At 39.7% G+C, this 24,924-nt stretch overlaps 1 protein-coding gene across 1 annotated transcript in view; it reads left to right on the top strand.

The window, feature by feature from the left end:
* The window catches only part of LOC113076289 (kelch-like protein 29), a 115,528-nt gene that overhangs the window by 72,469 nt on the left and 18,135 nt on the right, over positions 1–24,924 (top strand). The window contains exons 8-9 of the mRNA XM_026248950.1: positions 22,047–22,229; positions 22,571–22,751. Coding sequence (XP_026104735.1) covers positions 22,047–22,229; positions 22,571–22,751 — 364 coding nt within the window. The remainder of the gene's footprint in view (positions 1–22,046; positions 22,230–22,570; positions 22,752–24,924) is intronic.

Genomic DNA, 24,924 nt, shown 5'->3' with positions numbered 1-24,924 from the left:
TACTTTTTAGGAGCTTGACAGCTCATGAACACAATGAACTGTTGTTTGGTATATTGAAATATGTGTGAAGAATCTTTACATAAAGAATTGCTTCTTATTCTTAAAAAAATAACATAACAGCATACATGAGGATGATTAAATAACTTTTTTGATAAACTATTCCTAAATATTTAGTTAAAATACCGCATAGAGACAATCTGGATTTGGATAATTTACATGAACTGTTCAAAAGAGTCAGTTCACTGGAGTGGGTTGAGTAGAAAGAATCAAATCACAAGAATGAATCTGTTATAGAGTGCATGGAATCACTAAAATGAACTAGACTTCCCAAGTTTTAAATATTACTTCAGGCTTGTGTTTCATCACATTACACTTCTTGGAAAAGTAGTTTGTTACTGTAGACGCTGCTCTATTTTAAAAACGACTGTCACACTACTGTGAAGTGAAACCTTTTTATTAGCATGATCACTTTTAGTTAGTTCCTTCCCATCACTGATATTTGTTCTGGCATTGAAAGTGATTCTAGTAGATTCACACGTCAGTCAAGCGAAATGGAAAGTCAGTCACACCAAAACATCACAGCTCTCATCTGATCCCAGCTGACTCCAGATACACAAGTGTTCTTCTTCATAAACATCTTTAAATGCTTGGTAAATACGATGCATAGTTTCCAACCTTTAAGAACGCCCTGTTTGTTCTTACTATTAAACGAGATATTTATGGAAATAAGCAGCCTCGGCAGAGGAACAGATTGCTCTTGGGCTCTGAGATTTTTCCTACTTGCTGGCCAGGACTCGGAGGCTCTCTTCAATAAAGCTAGGTTTAATTATTGTCTGAAAGGTATTACATGCTGTGCATGGAAGTCATGCCACTCCGCAGAACTTATTTTCTGCATGAAGGACTTAAAGTAATTGGTAAACAAATGTGTTTTTACGATACTGAGTGAGTTTTGTTTCTGTGGTGTGACAGCAGGTAAACAAACATGGTTTTGTGATTTGACCAGATTGTAGATTAACAGCTGATTTGACCAGTTTTAATCATTTTGAACATACTTGAATGTTTCGAGCTTTAACATGTAAATATAATACATTTAATATATAATTTTTAAGCATCTTTATTTGTATTCTTGAAGTTTCTTATAGCAATATACACCCTGTAGGCAAACTAAATAGGGTACTTTTTTATTATACTCCATATACATACATTATGTAGGGGGGGGGGGTTGTACTTTTTAAAAATATATTTTTTATATATACTGTAGATCTAATTCATTTTGATTGCAGTTACTATTTGAATAATTTTAGTTCTTTAACGCTCTCTCTCACACACACGCACACACACACACATATATAATGGATAAAGTTTGTTGCATTTGATTCTTTTTTTCAGTTTTAGTATTTATTTGTTTGTTTATTTGAAACTTTATTTAAGTTTTTTGGTGAGAATTTTAACAGTTGAACACAGTTGAGTTGAATGTTGAAAGTCATGCAATCAACTTTGTTATTGTTTTTGTTATGTTTTGATAATATATAAAATGTAATAGTATTGTTTAATATAGATAATATTCAGATAATATTCATTATTTTTTATTACAGCAAATTTGTCATTTTGAGTGCCAACATCTCTTCCTTTCTTTCTTTCTCTCTCACTCTCTTTTCTCTTTCTGTTGTTGTTGATTTGGTTTGTATTTTTTCCATGGTACCACGCAGTTGTTTTCCTCTGTAAGGCTTCGTGGACTCGTGTCCTCTGTGTTTCTCTCAACATCTGTGCCTCTGATTTGCTCAGGAAGGATGGACTTGTCTCCTTTCGACATTTTTTATTAAGTCTTTGATTGTTTGGCTGTGTACAGGACTCTCGAGTGAACTGGTCTCTGGCTTGACCATCTGGCAGGCCATCTGATGGAGGTTATGAGACACCGCGTGAGGGCCTGTCACCTGTAGGACCCGTTTATGAAAAAGAGACTGCGAAGAGAGAGAAAACTAGGCTAGAAGTCAAAGACGAAGGGGAGCATAAATTGCTTTTTTTTAGCGACAGAGATTGAGGAAGTGCTGCTAGGAGTTTGTAATTGGCGTGTGTGTGTGTTTGTGTGTGGCCGAATGCATTCGCTCTCCACCTGAGCTCGGCTGATAAGTCTCTTATGTATGAAAAGACACAGAAGAGGTGCTGTGATGTCACCCATGAAAGGTTCCTCGCCAAGCATGAGCTCGATCAGAGCATTCTGGTTTGCATTGGCCCGCGGCTCTCGTTCTCCGAGCTGCAGGGAAGTGCCAGCTGTCGTCAGACTGATGGGACTCACCTGGGCCCTGCTCTTCCCTCCGCTTCTGCTGCACAGAAATCCTCCGAGCAAATCAGGGTGACGCACACCTGGCCCACACCCAGTAACTGGTGTAGGTGGGCCATCAATCCTAATTAAACTCACGACAGTCTCTTTTAGCAGTCCATGCTGGCACGAGGACTGCCGTCACATCTGTAACTCAAATGATCGTCAAATAACAAAGCGTTTGTTAATCTGACTGGCCCACACTTGTAGCTGATTAACTGCTGGTCTCGTGGGTAGGTCAGGTGTGTAATTAGGAACCATAAGGGACGAAGACTGTGAAAGGTGACCCTGTTCTGCTTAACTCTGACCCTGAACATCATATGATGTTCGAACAGCTTTACTAAAGCCGAAGTTTAATATTGTGGCCCTCCTTGAGAGAATTTATATGAGGAAATAGTTTTTTGAAGATTTTTTAGAAGTGGCTTGATAATTTTGTCATTATTTACTCACTCTTGTGTTGTTTTAAACCTGTATAACATGCTTTCTTCAGTATGCTTTGGACCCCATTGACTTACAGAACAGTATTATTTTAGTATTTTATGTAGCCTATTAGTACAGTATATATTTATGTTTTCATTTAGCTTTTATTTTCATTTTAGGTTTAGTATTCTTATTTATTTATCTATTTATTTATTTACATTTGAATATAGGTTAAGTTTATTTTTATTTCAGTAATTTTAGTGCTTCAACTTATTTCAGTTCCAAGGCAACATTTCCAGGGCAATTTTATTCCAGCTTAAACGTAAACAGTTATTTATTTAGCTGTATATACTGTAGCTCAAATTAATTTTTCACTTTTTATTTCAGTCATTTTAGTAGTTAACATATTTATTTCAGTTTTCATTTCAAAAGTTTTTTTAAGTTGTATTTTTCATCTTATTTTTGTATTTGTTTTGTTTTTATCGCCAATGATTTTGAATAGTGTTAGTTTTATTTAACAATAACAACAGTGATGGAAAAGCAAGAACAAAGACTTTTTTTAAATGGCATTTGTTCAATAGTTAAGGAACATGTATAAAAATATTACTTTTATTTAAGAAACCAGCTTAAACTTTTAAGCAACCACATAGCAATTCTCTAAACTATACTACACTAACACTACACACTATATACTTTACATTCTCTGATGCATGTTTTGCAGTCAGCACATTTTTGAAGGATTATTCATTTCATGGGTTTCTGAAAACTGTCCTATTATTTTTACATTGATTGCAGTGCGAGTAATTTTGGATAAAAGTGTCTATAAATGTCTCATTCCAAAGCTGTTTATATGCACATTCTCATTCACTATAGGACGAGCAAAGCACTCTAACAGATTTGGGATGCTGTTTGTCCTGATAATTAGTCTTAGTCTTTTGATTCGCCCTTATAGTGATTCATGCGTTTTCTAGCTGTGGTGACCTATTGTAGACATGAAATGTAATTTATGTGAGGAAGACATCCATATTAACTTAAAAATGGTCATTAATCTTCAAAGAAACTTAACCCGCTAAAACATAGCTATAAACATTCAAAAATCATCTGGATTTAGTCTGATTCAGTGCACAGACAGTGCTGTTTTTGTGCTTTATCACTGCATCAAGCCGACATAAGTCTTGTTTCGAACAATAGTTCTTTATGTGGCTTCATAAAAGCCCGTTTTGCAAGAGATGGTGTCAATACAAAGATTTACAGTGCATTTTATTTGTGTTTTCTGCTGAGTTAAGCACGCTACAGTGCTTGTGCTGTGTAAAATAGGAATGCAGCAACCTGTTAGTATGGATGGCAAAATAAATAAGCCAATTATGTGTGAAGTGTTGAACAGGGTTGAGAGTTTTAGCTTGGGTTTTACTCTTTTTGTGTCCAAAGGTTAGACATTACACAAGTCATTTTCAATCACTTACACTACCGTTTTTAAAGTTTGGGGGTGTGCGATTTTTTTTGCCATAAAATATGAAATATTACAATTTAAAAGAACTGTTTTCTATTTAGATATGTCATTTATTCCTGTGATGCAAAGCTGAATTTTCAGCATCATTACTGCAGTCTTCAGTGTCACTTGATCCTTCAGAAATCATTTTAATATGCTCATTTGCTGCTCAAGAAACATTTCTTTTTATTATTCATGTTGAAAACAATTCTGCTGATTAATATTTTTGTGGAAACGGTCATACTGTATTTTTTTACAGGATTATTTGATGAGTATACAATTCAAAAGTTTTTTTATCTGAAACTGAAATCTTTTGTAAACATTAAAAATGACTTGACTGTCACTTTTGATCAATTTAATGGCTCTTTGCTGAATTAAAATAGGAATTTCTTACTGACCCCAAACTTTTGATTGGTGCTGCTGTACATGCTTTGCAAACTGTTAAATGCGTTATTCAAGTCACAGTATGCAGGTTACCCTCCTGTCTGATCTTTATTATTGTCGTCTGGTGTCCCTGTCACTAAGTGAGTTGCATTTCTGTCATGTACGAGTGTGCTGTCATGTCATTTCTGTGCTGTACGTCTGTTGCCGTCAACTAATTAGCTCCCGTTTCAGAATCCGTCCTTCCTTTTGGCGGCCATTCACAAAGCTTTGACACACTTTATTGAGGTCACCTCTTCAAAGTGCAACATTCAATCAGCTGCTGGCGTGTGGCAGAAGGAGTCAAAGGTATTGGATTGTGCTGATGTGACACTCAACCCAGTCCTTTACAGACCACAAACCGCTTTTACGGACTCATTTCTCAAACTGCTTTTATCGCTAAAGCAGCAGCTTGAAGGTGAGGACAGAAGGGCGGCGTTTTGCAGTACGTCTGCGTTTGTTTAATTGATTTAGTCGTGCCATGACTGGAGGGCAAACCTCATTGCTTTCTGCGTCTCACCTTCAGCGCAGGGTCCAGTCGCTTTAATTAGTCTCTTTCTCTGATAGAGCGCAACGTCTCTGTGGATGCCTGTGGATGTTACTGAAGCCGATTTGAAGAACTGTGCATGATCGCGAGGGAATTACAGCCGTTGTCAGTCCTGACCTCTCTCTGACTATTGCATCAAAATGTATGGCTTGTTCATTTGGCTGAATAAATGGTTTGATATGCCACCTATAGATGGACCTTAAATTTAACAGCATTTTTCCATTTAGAGCTGATTTGCGAACAGAACCGTTTGTGGAGAATCAGGTCCAGCTGTTTAAGAAGTTGTAATGTTGGTAGAAAAGTTTGAATGTTAGCACACATCCATCTTCATATCTGAGGCTTTTCATAAGTGGTAGGTTTGTTCAGTAGCTAACGGAGTACGGAGACGCAAGGAGCTCCGCTTCGAATCCCTTGTAATCAAAGCAGACCAAATCTGCATATAAAGAAATTAAAACGGGATGGTTGCATCAACAAATGCGTTTTTATATCAGTTTTGCATTTGTTAACACTATCTGGTTTTTGGTTGGGTTTGATGTAGGGCATATTTCCAACACGATAGAGCATTAACTTTTAGTGAACATCCCTGGATATTTGAATTTCTGAATGTCCGCAATATGTACCAGAAGCAACATAATAAAAACACATCAATACGTACCCATTTCAATGTAATAAAAAGGTGCTAGGGTTTACGAATTGAACCAGTGTTTAAGCACCACTCAGTGGACATTTCTCTTTGAAACTGTGGCGAAACGTGCAGTAAGACATGGAAAAACCGTGTTACACAAAAAATGGTACATATTTTTATGAGACCAGGTTGAATTTTGCACAGTTCTGGTGTGAATGTTACTGTAGCACAAATAAAAGGCAGAAAACGTTTGCAGTTTTACTGCAATTAATCATCATTCCTGACCCCCTCCGTGACTGTTGCATCAAAATTGGGGGTTCGTTCATTTTACAAACCACCATCATAATTGAATTTCCTGTTCACATGTCTTTTGTTGGCTTAATCCGTCCTAGAGAATGGAAATGATAAATGTGTCAGCCCTAATCATAACATTTCGCTCGGTACATTTCAGCTGTTGATTGCTTTCCCGTCGTCTACAGTAGCTGGATTAAATTTACATTTTGAAGTGGATGATTTTGTGGCTGTATTTGGCTCAGTGGGCCTGCAGTGTTTTAAATTTCCCTGTCAGGAAATCTTTGTCACACTTAATGCGGCCATATTCGAGTATGACGAACATTTTTGGTTGATAGACTATTAAATAAGACACTGCTGTTAAGAGACGGATAGATAATGTATGCGGCAGTGCTCTACAGGGAGGAATTCTCTCTCCCGAGCACAAAACTCACTCAGAATCCTGTCCGGGAGCTATTTCTCTTGTTGCAAAGGGCAGCGGCGTGCCGTTTGATTGCTGCTTGGGTCTCTTGTAAATGACAGCTCACAGTGCAGTGGACTCTGAGTTTATGTGCAGATATTGTTCCTGGAGTTTGAGCTGCTCTTAGTGTCGAGTTCGGACAGCACACCTGCGGACCGTAAATTTAACAGCATTTTTCCATTTAGAGCTCATTTGTGAACAGGACCCATTGTGGAAAATCAGCTCTGGCAGTTTAAGAGGTTGTAACGTTGGAGGAAAAGTTCTTGTTTGAGCTTAAACAGCATTTTGGTGTTCACACTGTATGTCAGTCTGAGTTATGCACCATTCAGAATTAAAGCTGCAGTAGGGAACTTTTTGACGCTCTAGCGGTTAATAAACAAAACTGCTTGCGTCTTGCGGAAGAACATCGTAGCCGGAACTACTTCTCTCTGTTTATGTCTATGAAGAATCACAAAGGTACTGGGTTACTCCGCCGCAGTATCCCCGAAGCAATCTAAAATAGTCTGAATATAAACACTTATTATAGGTGTACCCTAGTGATTCAGGACAAGCCAAAAACACGGTTTGGAAAATGGATTCATGGTGTACTCGCTTATTATGTTAATTTTTCTACATTTTGAACACAAACAAAGTTACGGACCGGAGCTCTGATTGGTTGTTTTTTACCGGGAGCGATGGAGTTTCTGCAAGACCACTGGGAGGAGCCGGAGGAGCTTGATTTTTTTCACAGATTATCTGTCTCATATTCTTCTGTCAGGACATAATGTCAGGTTTAATAAATATGTAAAAAAATATTTTTTTACAAAAGTTCCCTACAGCACCTTTAAACTGCAGATGCTTTTTGAATTTGAATTCAGTTGCTGAATTTGAATTGAGGTAGTAAACAGTGCAGAATTGAAATTCAAAATTATTTTTATAATTTTTAATTATTGTCTTATAATTATACTATATAATACATTTAAATGTTTTATCACTGAATATTTGAAGCAAAGTCATTTGTTGAATGCTGGCTTCAGGTTTGAAGGTTTTTAGGCTTTACAGATGCTGCTGCATGAGTTTTTCTAACAGAGGCCGAGGGAGTGGTGGCTAATTTTATTCCTTCCTTTTTCTTTTTTTCTTCTTATTAACGTAAGTTATTCTGTCACTCAATATTTCACAGAAATTAGAAGACGGTCAATTCAGTGAATAATTTTTCCTGTCATTCTAATTCAAATTCCAACATGTCTTTGACTTAAATTTGGCCAATTTTAAACAAATTCACACTCTTGATTTGAAAGAGAGCCGATTATTCTGCTCTGGTGTGAATGTTCCTGTAACACCGATAAAAGAGGGAAAACATTTAGATAAAGAATCATATTGTGGAATAATATGTTATATAATCAACTTGTAGAAAATTGACATTTAATGACCCCTTTAAATGACTGGTTAAAATACTAGATTTATATGCATGAGAAAGAAAGCTTTCCTCAAAACGGCACTCTGGCTGGATTGGCTGGCTTCACGCAAGAGGGTTATATGAGTTCACTAAGAATTAAAGTCATGTTTATAGTAATATGTTAAGTAATGTCCAGGTTCTTTGCATTTATTTATTTACCAGGTTGGCAAGGCTTGTGGCATCAAATCTTTGCAAGTGGTTTGTGTGGCACTTACTTTAGTAGCCTTGAGCACACCTGTAGATTATGCTCGTTCTCAGTGTTATAATCTATTTCAGATATACCCTTACCCAGATTCACCCCTTTACTCCTGAAAATTTCACATGGAAGAAGTAAACCATGGTTGGTTCATATTTCCTTTATACTTTATATTGTATGAAGATCATACGACCACATTACTGTCCAAGTGGCTGGTTACTGGCTAGAATATGCTGCAATTGACTATTCACAGAGCTCTGCCTGAATGGAATAATTCACCCACATTTATTTTCCTTCATGTCATTTTAAACCTGTATTGATTTCATTTGTTTTCCCTATCCCTATAAAGCTTGACTTACCAGTCCAACCATAGCAACTGGTGTCGGAAGGGAAGGGAAGGGAAGGGAAGTCGTGGCCTAATGGTTAGAGATTCAGACTCCTAACCCAAAAGTTGTGAGTTCGAGTCTCGGGCCGGCAGGTCGCACTGGACTATAAGTCGCATTTATTTAGAACCAAGAGAACACATGACCATCTACAGCCGCAAGAGGGCACTCTATATCTTCAGTCTAGACTACAGGAGCACTGAGCAGCATAGAGCGCCCTCTCGCGGCTGGAGACGGTAATGTTTTCTCTTGGTTCATTTGTCTTAGGTCTTTTCTTTTTGTTCATGTCATATTAATTTTGATAAATAAGTCGCACCTGAGTGCAGGACCAGCCAAACTATGAAAAAAAGTGTGACTTATAGTCCGGAAAATATTGTAGCCCTAATACATGGCTAATTTTCTTGTAATATGCATGCTAATAAGCAACTAATAAGTGTTACCTATTCTAAAGTGTTACCAACATTTATTTATATTGAAAAAATAAGTTGATTTTTTTTTTATATATAATATAAATCAATTTGTACCACCATGAGTAAGGGTCCCTTATGCCAATATTAGTGCCTGGGTACATGAGACTAAACTACTGCAGCACCTGAGCTTGAAACAGTGAGTTGGATTGTCCAGTAAATGCACCATATTCAATAAAAGCTGAGTAGGAGTGAAAGATATCAAGGTTACGGACATCTTTAAAGGGCATTTTGTTCCACACAATACTATTATGTGAGCAAAATGATTTTCATTTCATCCCTAACTACATCATCATGAACATCATCATTCCCAGAAAATGTATTTCCAAGGTAGAGCACTTAATTACTTCTTCAGGCCTGACTTATCCTCTCTTTTCATTTGCGAGGTTTTTGACTCACTCCGGTGGGACTGGATTGAAGGGCAACGAAATGACAGGGGTAAAAGCCCACACATACAAAGTTCAGACGTTCAGGGACGCCCGTGCCCGCAGCGTCACCTGCCCGCCACATCTTTCTGACAAGCGGGTTCAAAGCTGCAATTTATCTCTGCCCACGACCGCAACCGTCTGAGAGTCTCGGAGGAGAGAGAACTTCCTCTCTTCTGGACTCAAAGACCTCTTCCACATCCAGCTTTTAATGGTAGGGAAGAGCAGGACTAGGGCAATTAGATGGAAACCAAGCCCTGTCCCAGCTGGGGGATCCGGGGTCTTGTTCTAGGCCAAGGTGCAGGCTGTTTAGAGCAGGTTTGGGTTTCCTCCCACTGCGAAAGAGAGATTGAGCTCAGGAGGAGAGAAAAAGAGACAGTTATTTACCATCGTTCCCTACTCTGGATGTTATCATTATCACTCTTTAGCTCAGTGGGGGATGAGAGCTACCTGGCCGCCCTGACGTCCCGTCTGGCAAACCCTTATTTACCGATGGCAGCCGCTGAGTCAATGCTATAGATAGGACACATTAAGGGGAAGTGAGGTGGAAGAGACAGGTGTGATTGTCCTGTGGGAGGCTGTGCGTGCCGAGCGAGGAGAAGCTCACCTGTCAAAGGTGTGGATCGCAGCTCAATGCGTCGACAGAAAGCTGGCAAAGAGGAAAAGTAGATGTGGGAAGCACTTGCCCCGCCCACATCCAGCTTGATTGACAGGTGCTGGCTGAACTCCTACGGGTCCACTTCCTGTTTACTTCTGTTTTTGTTTACTTTTCTATGACAGCGCTTGCTTTAGGCTGTTTGAATGGAGGTAACTCGATTAAAATCAGCACATCTCATTAAGGAATGAAACGTTGCTTCAGCAGCACTTTTGAAGGCTGAAAAAGGTCACCTGCTGCTCGAACAGACTCAAATCTCACAGGAAATAAGAAATGGCTGTGGTTGCCCTTTAGGGCTTACAGTGAAATGAATATACTCACTGTGACAGTGACTGGAGTGATAGAGCTGCCATACATTTTTTTTTTTCACATTTCAGTTCATTATAAGTACTCACAGAGAGAAATTTATCGTCAGGTATACACTACCAGTCAACAGTCTGGACACATTCTTTATTATTACTATTTACTAATGATGAGAATATGAGAATTATATAATAAATCTAAATAATAAATCAAAACAATCATTTGGTTTAAAAACAATAATAAAAAAGGAAAGACTATTGAAAGACTTCACATGTTTGCTGGACACTTGTAGGTTTTCCTTCACTGGTTGAACTCATCCATTAAAAATGTAAGTGTAAATTCTATAAAATGAAAATTTATATTTAAATTAAATTATTAGTTAAAGTATTAGTGTGTGTGTGTGTGTGTGTGTGTGTGTGTGTGTGTGTGTGTGTGTGTGTATATATATATATATATATATATATATATATATATATATATAGTTTATTCTTTTTTATATACAAGTTGTACAGGTATATCTGTATTTGTCTTAAAGTCTAATATTACACATTACTGCAAAATCATGAGAAAATCATATAATTTCAGCAAGGGTGCACTTCGGCTACTTACTAACTTTGCTAACTTTTAAAATTCCTAGTTGTGTCTGTAGGATTCCTTGCAGTTCCTTATTTGTTCCCTTTTTAACACTATTTTAAAATGCAAGTCATGAATGTAAACGAGCTTTTTACAGTTATACACTGTTGTGATAAAAAGGATACAGTATTTATTTGTTTTGTTTTGCACATTTGCACATGTGCTGTCTGCTCTACCTGCATGATTGCCTAAAGGATGCTGAATTCTTCATTTCCAGCAGATCAGGCAGCATATGGTTCAGCAGCAGTCTGGTCCTTCCTCATGTCTCAGTTAAGACAATCCACTTCACACTGTATTTTTTTCCTCTAGATTTTGCTATTTTTTCTCTCTGTTCCACTCCAGTTGTGTTGTTACCTGCCCTGGAGAGAAAAGCCAAGATTTAGAAAGAGAGAGAGAAATGTAGAAGGAGAAAAAGATGACAATATTGTAAAAGAAGGATGCTGGAGCAGAGAGAAGCCCATGGATCAGGCAGGCGGCTGTTGTCAGGGGAGCGCTGGGGAAGTATTGATTCGGAAAGATGAGCCAGCGGTTAAAAGAAGCTCAAGGATGTCTTCACGTCACTCTCTCACTTTTCTCTGCTCTCTCGCCGACTTTCTTCCTGCACCTTAAACAAAGCCGGTCTCTGCAAGGCGATTTGATGACAAGCCCTGCGCCGGTGTAGACATGATGCAGGAAGTCTGAGCGCTCGAACCCTTACACACACAATAATAGGCTTTCTAAGTGTAAACCTGGATAGAATTACACCGGATGATGCTGGGATCCTTTTTTTCCTTCTGCAGGAACATTTCGACCTCGTTTGTTGAAGATAAATGCAGTAAGGTGCTTGTTAGGTGATTGTCTACTGAGCCAATCAATGCAGAGCTCCCAAGTCTTTATGGCCACATACACAATACAGGTTTCAGGAGTGACAACTGCATTTAAATACACATTTCTTTACTGAAGTAATATTACAGCAACCAAACATCATTTCACTAGTTCACGCTTACATATAATTAGCTGAGGTATGGTATGCGTATTTGGCGTGCTGTCCGGGGAAGGGCTCCGGGCTCGGGAATTGCCCGAAGCTAGAGTACCCCCCCTTCCCCGTATATTGTAAAGTGAACTTGAAGTGAGGAGATGGGGTGGAGGAGGGATGCTGATAAACCGTCAATGGATAGAGGTAAGTCAGCGATATTTATACTGTGGGATTGATTACTTGATTGTGGTCCACCTGTGATGATTAGGCTAAGTATCTGACGCGCTCCTCCCGAATCTTCATAGATAATTACATTTCACTAGTTCACGCTTACATATAATTAGCTGAGGTATGGTATGCGTATTTGGCGTGCTGTCCGGGGAAGGGCTCCGGGCTCGGGAATTGCCCGAAGCTAGAGTACCCCCCAAAAAGGCAAATGTACAGGAGGACAGCCGCCAGTTTAAAGAATGCCCCCCAAAAAGCAGAGTACTGGCGGGGGCTGATTTGGTTTCTGAGAAGTTATCTCGTTGGCAGGCTGGAAGGGCCTACGTACTCCGGAGGGAGCGACTTGGGCGTTGAGAGAGTAGGCCCTACCAGCTGCAGCTAGTGAACTACGTGGTTGTTGGCGCCCGGTCGGTAGGGCTCGGGCCGATGCTCAACTGGAGTTTTTTGGCGTTGGATCGGTGAGCCCTGCCGGCCGATGAGGAGGAGCGGCGTGGTTGTGGTGCCCGACCGGGAGGACCCGAGTTGCCTCGACCGGAATAGGTCACGGTGTCGGCGTACGGGCCCTACTGGCTGATAGCCCCTGCTATTCAGTGGGTGAAGGGCCTAACGCTGACCGAGAGGGCCCATGAAGCCTCCGACAGGAGATTGAGACTCAGGATGACGGACGTCTGGGTCCTCTCGGTTAGGCAGATAAAAAGCTTTTGGGCCAGCCGACAAGGAGGACTCTGGCAACATCCGAAGGGAGATCCCGACTCACGGCATCGGCTGGATGAGATTCACTTGCGGCTGGCAAGCATAGGCCCGTCCGGGAGACTCTCGCCAGACGTCTGAAGGGAGCGCACGCGACAGACGGGTAAGCCTCGGCGGACGGGGAGGGTTGGAAAGGAAAACCCGACTGGGAGGACTCTCGCAGCATCCGATGGGGCCTCAAACTCAGAACATCGAACGGGTAAGCCTCGCCAGACGGGGTTAAAAGATGTGAGAGTAGCTGAGGGTAGCTTTTTTTTTTTTTTTTTTTGCAGGATTTGGCGAGAGGACGAGACTCGTGGCGTCGGACGGTTAAGCCTCGCCTACCGTCAAATGGAAAGGTAAGTTGTGTGGCCGAGAGACTGTTGCCGACGTTCGAAGGGAGCACACACATCGAACGGGTAAGCCTCGCCGACCGTAGGGTGGAAACGTAAAGCAAGTCTGACCAGGAGGCTCTCGCCAGCGTCCGAAGGGAGCACACACATCGAACGGGTAAGCCTCTCCGGATGGCGGACAGAAAAGGTAACGATAGGTGGCCAGGAGGCTCTTGCCAGCGTCCGGCGGGGACAAACTGGGTGAGCCTCGCAGGCCGTAGGTTGGAAAAGGTAAGTTAGGCTGTCGTCGGCGTTTAAGGGAGTTTGCTACTCCTGGCAAGAGACGGTTTAGCCTTGGTGACCATAGGAAGGAAGGAGAGTTTATTGTGTGTTAGGTACTTGCAGCATTTAAGCAGCTTGCTTGTAGGTTAGTAACCTGAAACACACAGTAGGGTCGTGGTTGGCTGGCCAGGAGGCTGTCGCCGGCGTCCGATGGGAGCACTCACATCGGACGGGTAAGCCTCGCTGGCCAAGGGTGGAAAAGGTCAGGTTGTCTAGCCAGGAGGCTCGGACCGACGTCCGATAGGAGCTTAGCTCCAGGAATCGAACGGGTAAACCTCTCTGGCTGAAGGACGGAAAAGGTTGTCCGGCCGGGAGGCTCTTACCTTCGTCCGACAGGAGCTTAGCTCCCGGATAGAACGGTTAAGCCTCGCTGGCCAAAGGACGGAAAAGGTAAGGTTGTCTAGCCGGGAAGCTCTCGCCTACGTTCAATGGGAGCCTTGACTCCATGCGTTGGGCGGGTAAACTTCTCCGTACGAAAGACAGAAATGGAAAAGCAGGTAGCCGGGGGCTTTCACCTACGTCCGAAGGGAGTGTGAGCTCCTGGCAACGAACGGGTAAGCCTTGTTGGCCGCAGAATGGAAAAGGTGAGGTTGTCTGGCCGGGAGGCTCTCGTCGGCATCCGAAGGGAGCTCGTGCTCCTGTCATCGAAGAGAGAAGCCTCGCTGGTCATAGGATTGAAAAAAGGTTTAGGTTATTTGGCCGGGAGGCTATGGCCAGCATCCGGTGTCTTTTTATTTATTATTTATTTATTTATTTATTTTCTATATTTATTTGTATTTTCATTTATTATATTTATTAAAATTTGCGACACCAGATGGGTAGTCTCTCCAGCCGTCGGAGGGAAAATTGAGATTGTTTTATCTGCGAAGAGCCCGTTAGTGTTCGGCGAAAGCGTAACTTGCGGTATTGAATGGGTACATCTTGCCATCGAAGGGAAAATTTATTTGGGCTGCAATGTACTCATTTGTGTTCGATAGGTAAATGTCGCTTTTTTTTTTTTTTTTTTTTTTTGGCTTTTTTAATCGGGTAGCTTCGCTGGTGGTTGGATGGAAAGTCCAAGATTGATTAAGTGGGAAAGCATCTGGCAGGATTTGAATATTTGCGTTGTCAAACGAGTAAGCTTTGCTGATAGTTGAATGGAGAAGGCAAAGGTTGGTTCAACCGGGAGCCCTCTTGCAGCGCCTGGCAGGGAGTTTGATACTAAGGATGATTTATAATAGTTGAATGGAGAAGGCAAAGGTTGGTTCAACCGGGAGCCCTCTTGCAGCGCCTGGCAGGGAGTTCGATACTAAGGATAATTTATTTGTCTACGAGGGTAGACGCTGTGAGGCTTACTTGGATAATTGTTTAGCAAATCCAATGAGCTGCTTCCGATAATGAGTCCGAAAAAATCTTGGTGCAGTCCTAGTATCCGAAATTAAGCGTGCAAAAATAAATTAGGATTTCCTGTGCCAGTGTACCCCAAATGGGTGCCATGTATCGGCGATGTGGTCATTGTCAGCACGTGAGATCGATTGTACATATCGACGATGTAATCGTGCATGGGTGGAGTAAGAGAAAGATTCTTTATACTGTCTGAGCTTACTATTTACCATTTTGACCATGCAGGTGCACGAAAAGAGCCTATGGAATCGCCCATAATCAAAAAAAAAAATATATATATATACTTTCGGACGTACTGATACACTGGTATTAAGTATAAATACTATATTTAGTATTTATAGTCGGCACTACGATCATCTCGCTTGTCCAAAGATTTTTTTTTTTTTTTTTTTTTTTTTTTTTTTTTAAACCTACGGGCTCACATCGTCCTTTGAGGGCATGGGCGAGCGGGAAATGCAGTGCTGAGATGGGATAACGGAGCGGTTTGATTAATTAAGGTAGGCCGAATTAAGGTAGGCCGCCTAATGATTATTATAAAAAACGTTGGTTGGAGAATGGGCCTAATATCGTCTTGGCTATTGTCGATACATGGTGCTATCACCGCAACCTCAGATGCATGGCATGCCTTTAGGCGGAGGTGATGTGTGGTATTATTTTTTTTTTTTTTTTTTTTTTTTTTTTTTTTTATATTTAAGTGTAGGAAAGGCTCCTGCGGGAGCAGACGCTGCAACAGCAGTGGGGAGAACGGGAAAGGCTCCTGTGGGAGCAGACACTGCTACGGCAGTGTGGAGGTACAGGAAAGGCTCCTGCGGGAGCAGACACTGCGCGGCAGTGAGGAGGTGTAGGAAGGCTCCTGCGGGAGCAGACACTGCACAGCAGGGAGAAGGTGTAGGAAGGCTCCTGCGGGAGCAGACACTGCACGGCAGTGAGGAGGTATAGGAAGGGCTCCTGCGGGAGCAGACACTGCTGCGGCAGTGGGGAGAACGGGAAAGGCTCCTGCGGGAGCAGACACTGCTGCGGCAGTGGGGAGAACGGGAAAGGCTCCTGCGGGAGCAGACACTGCTGCGGCAGTGAGGAGATACGGGAAAGGCTCCTGCGGGAGCAGACACTGCTGCGGCAGTGGGGAGAACGGGAAAGGCTCCTGCGGGAGCAGACACTGCTGCGGCAGTGGGGAGAACGGGAAAGGCTCCTGCGGGAGCAGACACTGCTGCGGCAGCGGGGAGATACGGGAAAGGCTCCTGCGGGAGCAGACACTGCAGCGGCAGTGGGGAGATACGGGAAAGGCTCCTACGGGAGCAGACACTCCAGCGGCGGTGGGGAGGTACAAGAAAGGCTCCTGCAGGAGCAGACACTGCAGCGGCGGTGGGGAGGTACAGGAAAGGCCCCTGCGGGAGCAGACACTGCTGCGGCAGTGAGGAGGTACATGAAAGGCTACTTGCTTCGGCTGCTGTAGATGTTGGCAGCTTAGCAATTTGTTGCCTGATTTGACAATTCCTCAGGCCTTGTCCACCTTATTATGTTCCTGTTGGAAAAGCATCTTTCCTCTCATTTGGCCTCCGGGCTCTTTAGACGGACTCCCGAGTGGATACGTTTGGAACGCTGTTTTCACGTTGTATTATGGACTGTGGAAACAGAGGCTTTTGGAAACGATTGAGCATGTTTAGTCTTGTAAGGCGTTGTACCGAAAGACATGATTATAGCAGTAACGTTAACCCCTTACAAGATACCCCCCATTTTTGGCGTGGAGGCAGAAATTATATACCCAAAATAAAGATGTTTCTGTTCATGATTCTTTCTGACTAGATCCACGATCAACATTTGTCCACGAGCTAACACTTTGACGTTTACCGTTCAGGAATAGGAATAGTTTTCCTGACATGATGGAAAATTAATCACTGGAATTATGTTTTATCGAAATATTGGTCAGATATAAAAGCCAAAGTCTTTGGACTTCAATTGATGCGCGGCTTATCCAGATCAAGTAAGAGAGTGATGTTTAACGTGCTGTGAAAACGAAACATAGACTGGGGCCGTTGGCGATGCTTGCAGCAAATGGGTTAACGGCAGTTATGTGCTATTTGCTTCCAAGTGGTTTCTAAAGAGACTTACTTTCCGGTTTTCCGTATTACGGTCCTTAAAAGGCGATGGTAATTTTACTCATGCTTGCTATCCTGCATCAAAACACGAGGGCAGATGCGTTTTAGATTAATTTTGAGTGATCACGCCAGTGAATGGTAAAATAGGTCCCTAAATGATTTGGTCCTACCAGAAGACTTGCATGCAAATGAAAATTTTTTAATTAAATTAAGCATTTAGCAGGCGCTTTTATCCAGAGACTTTTTTTTTTTTTTTTTTTTTTTTTTTTTTTTTTTTGAACTTATGTCTGTATCATTTCGGCGAGGTTTAAACGTGCGCGGTAAGGCGAATGTAACAATAATAATAATAATAATAATGCATTTTATTTGTAGGAACAAACGCCAAAAGCAATACAATAATTCATTAAAGACAGACAGTCTTGAATAAATGTGACTTAATCAACAAAAATCGCCCAACATAGGTGCATGCAGAAGGAGTACATACCATAGCGTAGGGGCTTTATATGAAAAGGCTCTTACCCCCATGGTCTTTAGCTCACATTATGGCTGGTGAAGTGAAGAGTTAGTAGAGCGAAGAGAGCGTGATGGAATATCAGGACTGATGAGTTCACAAAAATACTCAGGTGCAGTCCCATGAAGTGCCTAGTATGTTAAGATAAGAATTTTAAAATCAATTCTCATGTTTACGGGAAGCCCGTGTGATTGTGAAAGAACCGGTGTAATGTGTTCGCGAGGAGAAGTACAAGCGTGCGGCAGAATTTGTATACTGAAGCTTGCTCAACGATTTAGCTGGAAGGCCTGAGAACGAGGCATTACAATAATCTAATCTAATGCCTTTGGCTTCGTGGTTAAAAAGTGGCATCATCATCCGACGGAACGGTGTATCTGTAGTCCAAATCTATGCGGAATCCACACCCCGGATCAGCGGGTGGCGGTAATGCACCTTTACGTTGGTTTGCCAAAACCTCCATAAAACACTACTAGGAGAAGACGGAACAAACTTTAGCCGCAAAACTGCTTTTAGATGCAACACTTTGAATGCAAACTGCCGTAAAAATCCAATGAAGAAAAAGAAGAACCTGTTTTTTAGCGTCTTCGCCTGGAAATGTATTAGTCTGCGCGCCGCTAGAGGAAGCGGCCTCAAACTGCCACTCGGCCGGAACGCCGTGGTGAAAGGCTGAACCGTGGTTGGATTCTTTCTGCTGCAATCCAGCGCTCGACGAGAGCTCGGTCTCGGGCGGCGCGATCGTGTATCGAGCAGGCAAGCTCGGAGTTGCACGGTCTATTGGCCACGATGTGTGGCTTGGCGAGGATAGCAGCTGTCGCGATGACGCTTAATGCTGCTCAACGGCCGTGTTTGGCTGGGTAGAAATGATCTCGGGTCCGGCAAAAGCAGCAGGTCTTATAAATCCCCTGTGTAGCACTCTTCGTTGGTACGAAAATTGGGTCTGTGATAAGGTGACTGACGAGGCGAACCAGCATGCTGATAAACCGTCAATGGATAGAGGTAAGTCAGCGATATTTATACTGTGGGATTGATTACTTGATTGTGGTCCACCTGTGATGATTAGGCTAAGTATCTGACGCGCTCCTCCCGAATCTTCATAGATAATTACATTTATGTTCGGCAGTTTGAACTAAACCACCATTGACAAAGCTATTGTGTTTGGTTTATGTTTGGAAGGCTGTTTCACAGAGCACACTCTTGAAGGGTTGCCATGTCCACTTATTATAAGCAACACTTATTAAACATCTTTAGGCTTGTTATTTGGTCTCAATCCAGTTTATGGAAGTGCAGGTCACTTATATGTTATTACATGGTTTGAGTTTAACATTAACGTGTTTGAGTTTATTAAGGTCTTGTTCTTGTTTGTGGTTTATTTTTCTAGTAAGATCTGGCAACGCTAAAGAATCTAAATATACCTTTTAATTTTCTTGCACCACACAAACAGAATAGACACAACTCTGATATGCTTAACAGTGCTGGGTAGATTACTTACAAATTTTACTCCCATTACTGATTCCAAATTACATGACAAAAATTGTAGTTCGTAGCGTAATCCATATATTATCATATAATCAGACTTTTAACATGACTTGTTTATCACATTGATTTAAATAAGATAATCTCATGAATATATAATACAAAGACAAAGAAAATATATTCCATTCATTGTTATTAACAACATGATGTGCATTAAACATTACGGGGCCGATCATACACCCAGTGCAAGGCGCGGCGCTAGTGTTTTTGCTAGTTTCAGCCGGACGCAGTTCTCATTTTCATGCCCTGCGCTGCGTTGTTTAAGTAGCAAATGCATTTTGTGCCCATTTGTGCGGACATGGGCGTGCTGGTCTAAAAAAGAGGTCTGCTATTTTGAGAAACTGAAAATAGATTGCGCCATAGACCAACTCAAAACTGGTCTAAAGTCTGGTGCAATGTTTTTTATTTGTAATTAAAAGAGCTGGTTAATAATATATTGTAATATTTACAATGTGCATACACTATGTTTATTACACACACAGGGAAAGCAGCACAGAAACATTTTTAAAAATGCAAAATTACATTCCGCCATGTAAATAGCGAACCCGCCATGGCGCGAGCACAACTGGCTTTTAAAAGGGATGGGAGATGAGACTCTGATTGGTTTATTGCATGTTATGCACAAAAAACACCCATCACTCATTAAGAGAATAGGGACAACCCATTTAGACCATGTTAAACTAGCATAAGTGGATTCAGACTGAGTGCACCTGTACCGTGTGCTTTAGACCATGCACTTAGATCATTAAAATAGGGCCCAACGTCAAAGATTTATTAATTATTATTACATTATTCATAATTTATTGCAATTATTATTATTCACATAATATGTAATCATGTAATCAATAGAAAGTAACTAGTCTGTTTATGAGTATTCTAAAATGCAATAGAATCTAATTACAAGTCCTTAGTTTATGGAATCTGTAATCCAGATTACATGTAATCAGTTACTACCCAGCACTGGTCATTAACAACTGGTTGTTCGGTTCGGTATCATACACATCCCGTAGAATCTCTGCAAATGCGGGTGTCACTCCCTGAGTTTTTTCAATTGTAAAAACTTCTTTCAGTGCAACTCTGTGAGTCTTTTTGGACATGATTTCAAGAACTTCATGATTTGTGGCATCATTTACCAAACCGTCTGAATTACACACCAAAGTTTGAGTATAAAACCTGTAGCACAGTGATGTTTGCCTCCATTAATAAACAGTTCTTGTAATATAACTCTTTAGCATAACTGTACAATGTTAATGCTTGCATGCAATGGTGGACCCAGGTGTGCATATATTGGCTCATCCAATCGGATTTTAAAGCAGTGTGTGTGTTAGAACGGAATTTGTTATTACAAATGCTAAACACTCATATTTCATCTGAGTACTTTGCAAAAATGAGAGTAGCAGAATAGAGGATCACGGATGAGTGCTCAGGTGCCCGTGATGCATTTCATGTAGTGTCGAAGCCAATGTGCCCAGGGCTGTAAGACTCTTGAGGGCATGCAGCCAAACAGATGGTTATGAGTTTAGTTAAGCTCTGATAATTCACTTACACTCTTCATTGGACACACATGCACAGACACACTCTTCATGTGGATGTTGGGTAACCTGGAAACCAGTTTTTATATAATATATTAGGTGCTGTATTTTAATATTAGTTTCATTTATATTACATACACTGTCATTCAAAGGTTTGGGGTCAGAAAGTTTTTGAAGGAAGTTTCTAATGATCCCCACGGCTGCATTTAATTGATCAGAAATGCATTAAAACAGCAATACTGTGAAATTATTACAATTTAAAATAACAGCTTTCTGAATGTATTTTAATATGCAATTTATTCTGGTGATGCAAAGCTGTATATAAAACATCATTACTTCAGTCTTCAGTGTCACATGATCCTTCAGAAATCATTCTAAAATGCTGATTTGATGCTTAAGAAACATTTTTTTATTACTATTAATGTTGAAAATATATATATATATGGCTGTATATATATATATATATGTATATATATATATATATATATATATATATATATAGTATATATATATATATATATATATATATATTATGTGTAGAAAACAAAGAAAAACAAAGACAATTTGTTATATGTTTAATTGTTTGATTTATGCTACATTTCCTATCAATTTTATTATTTTCATCATGAGAATAATACTTATTATTTAGGATACTTTAAATGTCTACTGTGCAGTTAGCTTTAGAAATACACACAGGTCTTTTAGAAAATGTGTTTGTTTTCAACGTTGAATTCATCAAGAAGCTCTAGTATATTGCTAATGGGGTAGTAAAATTAATTAATTATATTCATCATTATATTTTATGTAGTGCTGTCAAATGATTAATCACAAAATAAAAGTTTTTGTTTTATATATTTTTTTTCTTAAATATATACATGCATGTGTGTGTATTTACAAAAATACAAAAAAATAAATACACAGCACACACACAAAAATTATGTAAATAAAAAAAAACTTTTATTTGGATGAGATAAATCATGTGACAGCACTAATTATATCTAATCTTTATATATTCTATATGTTTGCATTTCAAGTAAATTGTTTATCTGTTATAATGATGTCTAGATATTTCTTGAAAACATTACTCTTCTTCCAGTGAGCCTTTATTTATTTTTGTAGTGCGGCTCTCTGGGTTTTAGATTCTCACATAAGATAGCTGCGATGTGAAACGGTGTGGAGGAGCAGCAATCTTCTTCGGGGGTCCCTGCAGTCCATCAATCCGCCATGAAGAATAACTGCACTCCCAGCCTTTGTCAGGCTCTCTATTTCAACACACCGTCACGACCACCACAGGGGCCATCAAGTCCTCATATATTTGTATCCTCGGTCTAACCCGCAGGTGTAGCAGAGGTGATCGTGTTGGTGGGAGGACGGCAGGCGATCGGTATGAACCAGCGCTCTCTGACGGCCGTCACCTGCTTCAATCCTCAGAACAGCAAATGGTATCCTCTAGCCAGCCTCCCGTTCTACGACCGGGAATTCTTCAGCGTCATCTCCGCCGGGGACAATATTTACCTGTCAGGTACGTCAGATTTTGGAGGGAAGGTCATTCATCAACAGAACAGACTCTGCGGTTGCATTGATGTGATGAAGGATCACCAATGCAGTTGCATTAATCTGCATCCACCGACCCATAATATCAAAAAATCTATTGGTCTCCATGCCAGATAAATGCAACAGATCCTTTATCAAGGTCACGTTTCCGTCCAGCTTATTTTGGTACTTTTTGAGGTCGTATTACAAGTGTTGCTCTCCGTGCTGCATCGGTAAACAGTTGTAAATTTATTCCCAGATTTTTCAGAGCATTTTCAACATTGACATTGTGCAATGTCAAGGCGTGACGGTGCGTGGTCTTGTTTCCAGGTGGTACGGAGTCAGGGGTGACAGTGGCAGATGTGTGGTGCTACATGTCTCTTCTGGACAACTGGAACCTGGTGTCCCGGATGACCGTCTCTCGCTGCAGGCACAACAGCTTGGTGTACGATGGGAAACTCTACACTATCGGAGGACTCGGGGTGGCTGGAAACCTGGAGCATGTGGAAAGGTAATTTGTCCTGCAGTTAACTAGCTCGGGGGAAAATGAATGCACAGATGCATTGTGATGGATTTTCAGATGATTCATATGGCACATTTACACTCGGAGCTGGAGGAGAATTGGCTATTCTTAGAAAACTAGCAGCGTTATTTTAGTGTTGGTACTTTGTTGTATACATTTTAAATTAGATTTTGAGTTTTCATTTTAATTTTAGCTCATTTTTAGTTTGTTTGTTGAAAAAAACAAATGAATGGGAAATGTTGCATAGGCAAATAGCTGAAAAAAGTACAATTATTTCATTTCAGTGAATCATTATATATATATAATACATATATTTTATTTCAAGTAATGAAAATGTTATTTTATGGTTTTAGTTTGCTAACAATAATAAACCTGTTTATTAAATATGTAGGGCCAAATTACTCAAAATTAAATTATTAAATAAATGTTGAAACATCTCCCGGATATTTTCTACTTGTATTAAAATTATGTCATAGTCAATGTTTTGATTGATAACTTCATCTTGCAAGAGTCAACAACAAATCTTTTAATGTACCATCCTTAGCCATAGCTGATGCGAAAAACATGAAAAAAGAGCCTAAATTAGAAAGACCAAAGAAATGGAGTTTGAAAGGCGATGCTGCCCACAACCACGACCCTGGAAGTGATATGGAGGCAGGAAATAAATAAATGAATGAATAAATACATAATTAAACATATAAATAAATGAATAAATAAATAAAAACATGAATAAATAAATACATATTTATATAATTATTTTTGCATTTATGAATTAATTTATGTATTTAATAATTTTTTTATGTATTTCACAATTTATTTATATATTTTAACATTTATTTAATTATATTAATTATTGTTATTGTTTTTATTATGAAGTTTTAGTTGTGTAATTAGTTTTAGTTATTTTGAGAAATGTTGGTTTGCCAACTAAATTAAAAATGTATATATATTTTCACCTTTTTTGTAAGCTTTCTATACAATACTAGTTACTATAAAATACTCCATGCAGTATTATATTTCGGTGATATTCTGTTGATATTATATATATATATATATATGTGTGTGTGTGTGTGTGTGTGTGTGTTTATAAAAGTTTTTGTAATTATGTTGTCTTTTTGTCTTTTGTATTAGTTTTTGTTTGGTTATGTTTTTGTTTGTTTGTTTATAGATTTGTATTGTTTTAGTTGGAGTTTTTAGTTATAGTTTTAGTTTTTAGTTTGTTGATTTAGTTTTAGCTGTTTTAATGTTTATATTTTATGATACTTATATTCATGTTTATTTTATTTCAAGTGATATATATTTAAATGTATTTAATAATAATAATAATTACAATCACAACAACAACCCTGGATGCTAGCAAGTAGTTGCAAGTTGCAAGCTTCCATACTTTGTAAAGATTGAAATGGATCAATATACCTGTGCAACTCTGTCTTTTTTGTTTGTTTGTTTATTTTGTTTCTATTTTGATGTAAGGAGAATTGCTTCTTAATTGCATTTTACCTTTATAAATGAAATCAAGTGAATCAGGAGGTACACACGATTACCATTCCCGCTTGTTAACCTCCCCAACATCAGATATCATCCATAATAAACACCACATTCAAGTCATCCTCAAAAATTAAAAGTCAACGTGGTTTGCGTTATAAGTGATTTAAGTAGATAAAAAGTATTTCTTTCTCTTTCTTTTTAAACACATGAAGCTTTGAAGTGTTAAATGACCATAATGAAGAGCAAAGGATTAACATGAGATGTTTAACTGATTTTTTATCTGTATGTTTTATCATTCTAGTGCTGTTACAGAGTCAATCCTCCTTATGAACCAGATAAATCATTCGTTTTTTTCTAGCAAGCTTTCGTGCTTTTCCTCATTAGCAGTACACAAAATGCGTTCAAAATCAATTGTGCTGTCAACATTATAATTACAGCTTATGATCAATATCAGTTAGCTTCCACAGTGAATCTTTAATTAACACTCGGAAAGTCTCGGTTTGAGAAAAGTTACTTTCTAATGATCCCTTCTTTATATTGTTATTTCTATATTTACATGGGCATTTATATTACTGAATTATTTGTGTGTGTGTGTGTGTGTATGTGTATATACTGTATATATATATGGTCAAAAAAGCTACAAGTTATTTTTTTTCTAGCTTTCTTGCTTTTC

The sequence above is a fragment of the Carassius auratus genome, unplaced genomic scaffold (assembly GCF_003368295.1).
Source record: "Carassius auratus strain Wakin unplaced genomic scaffold, ASM336829v1 scaf_tig00019657, whole genome shotgun sequence".
Classification (NCBI taxonomy): Eukaryota; Metazoa; Chordata; class Actinopteri; order Cypriniformes; family Cyprinidae; genus Carassius; species Carassius auratus.
Note: the sequence above shows the minus strand (reverse complement) of the source record. Positions and strands in the feature narration are given on the sequence as shown.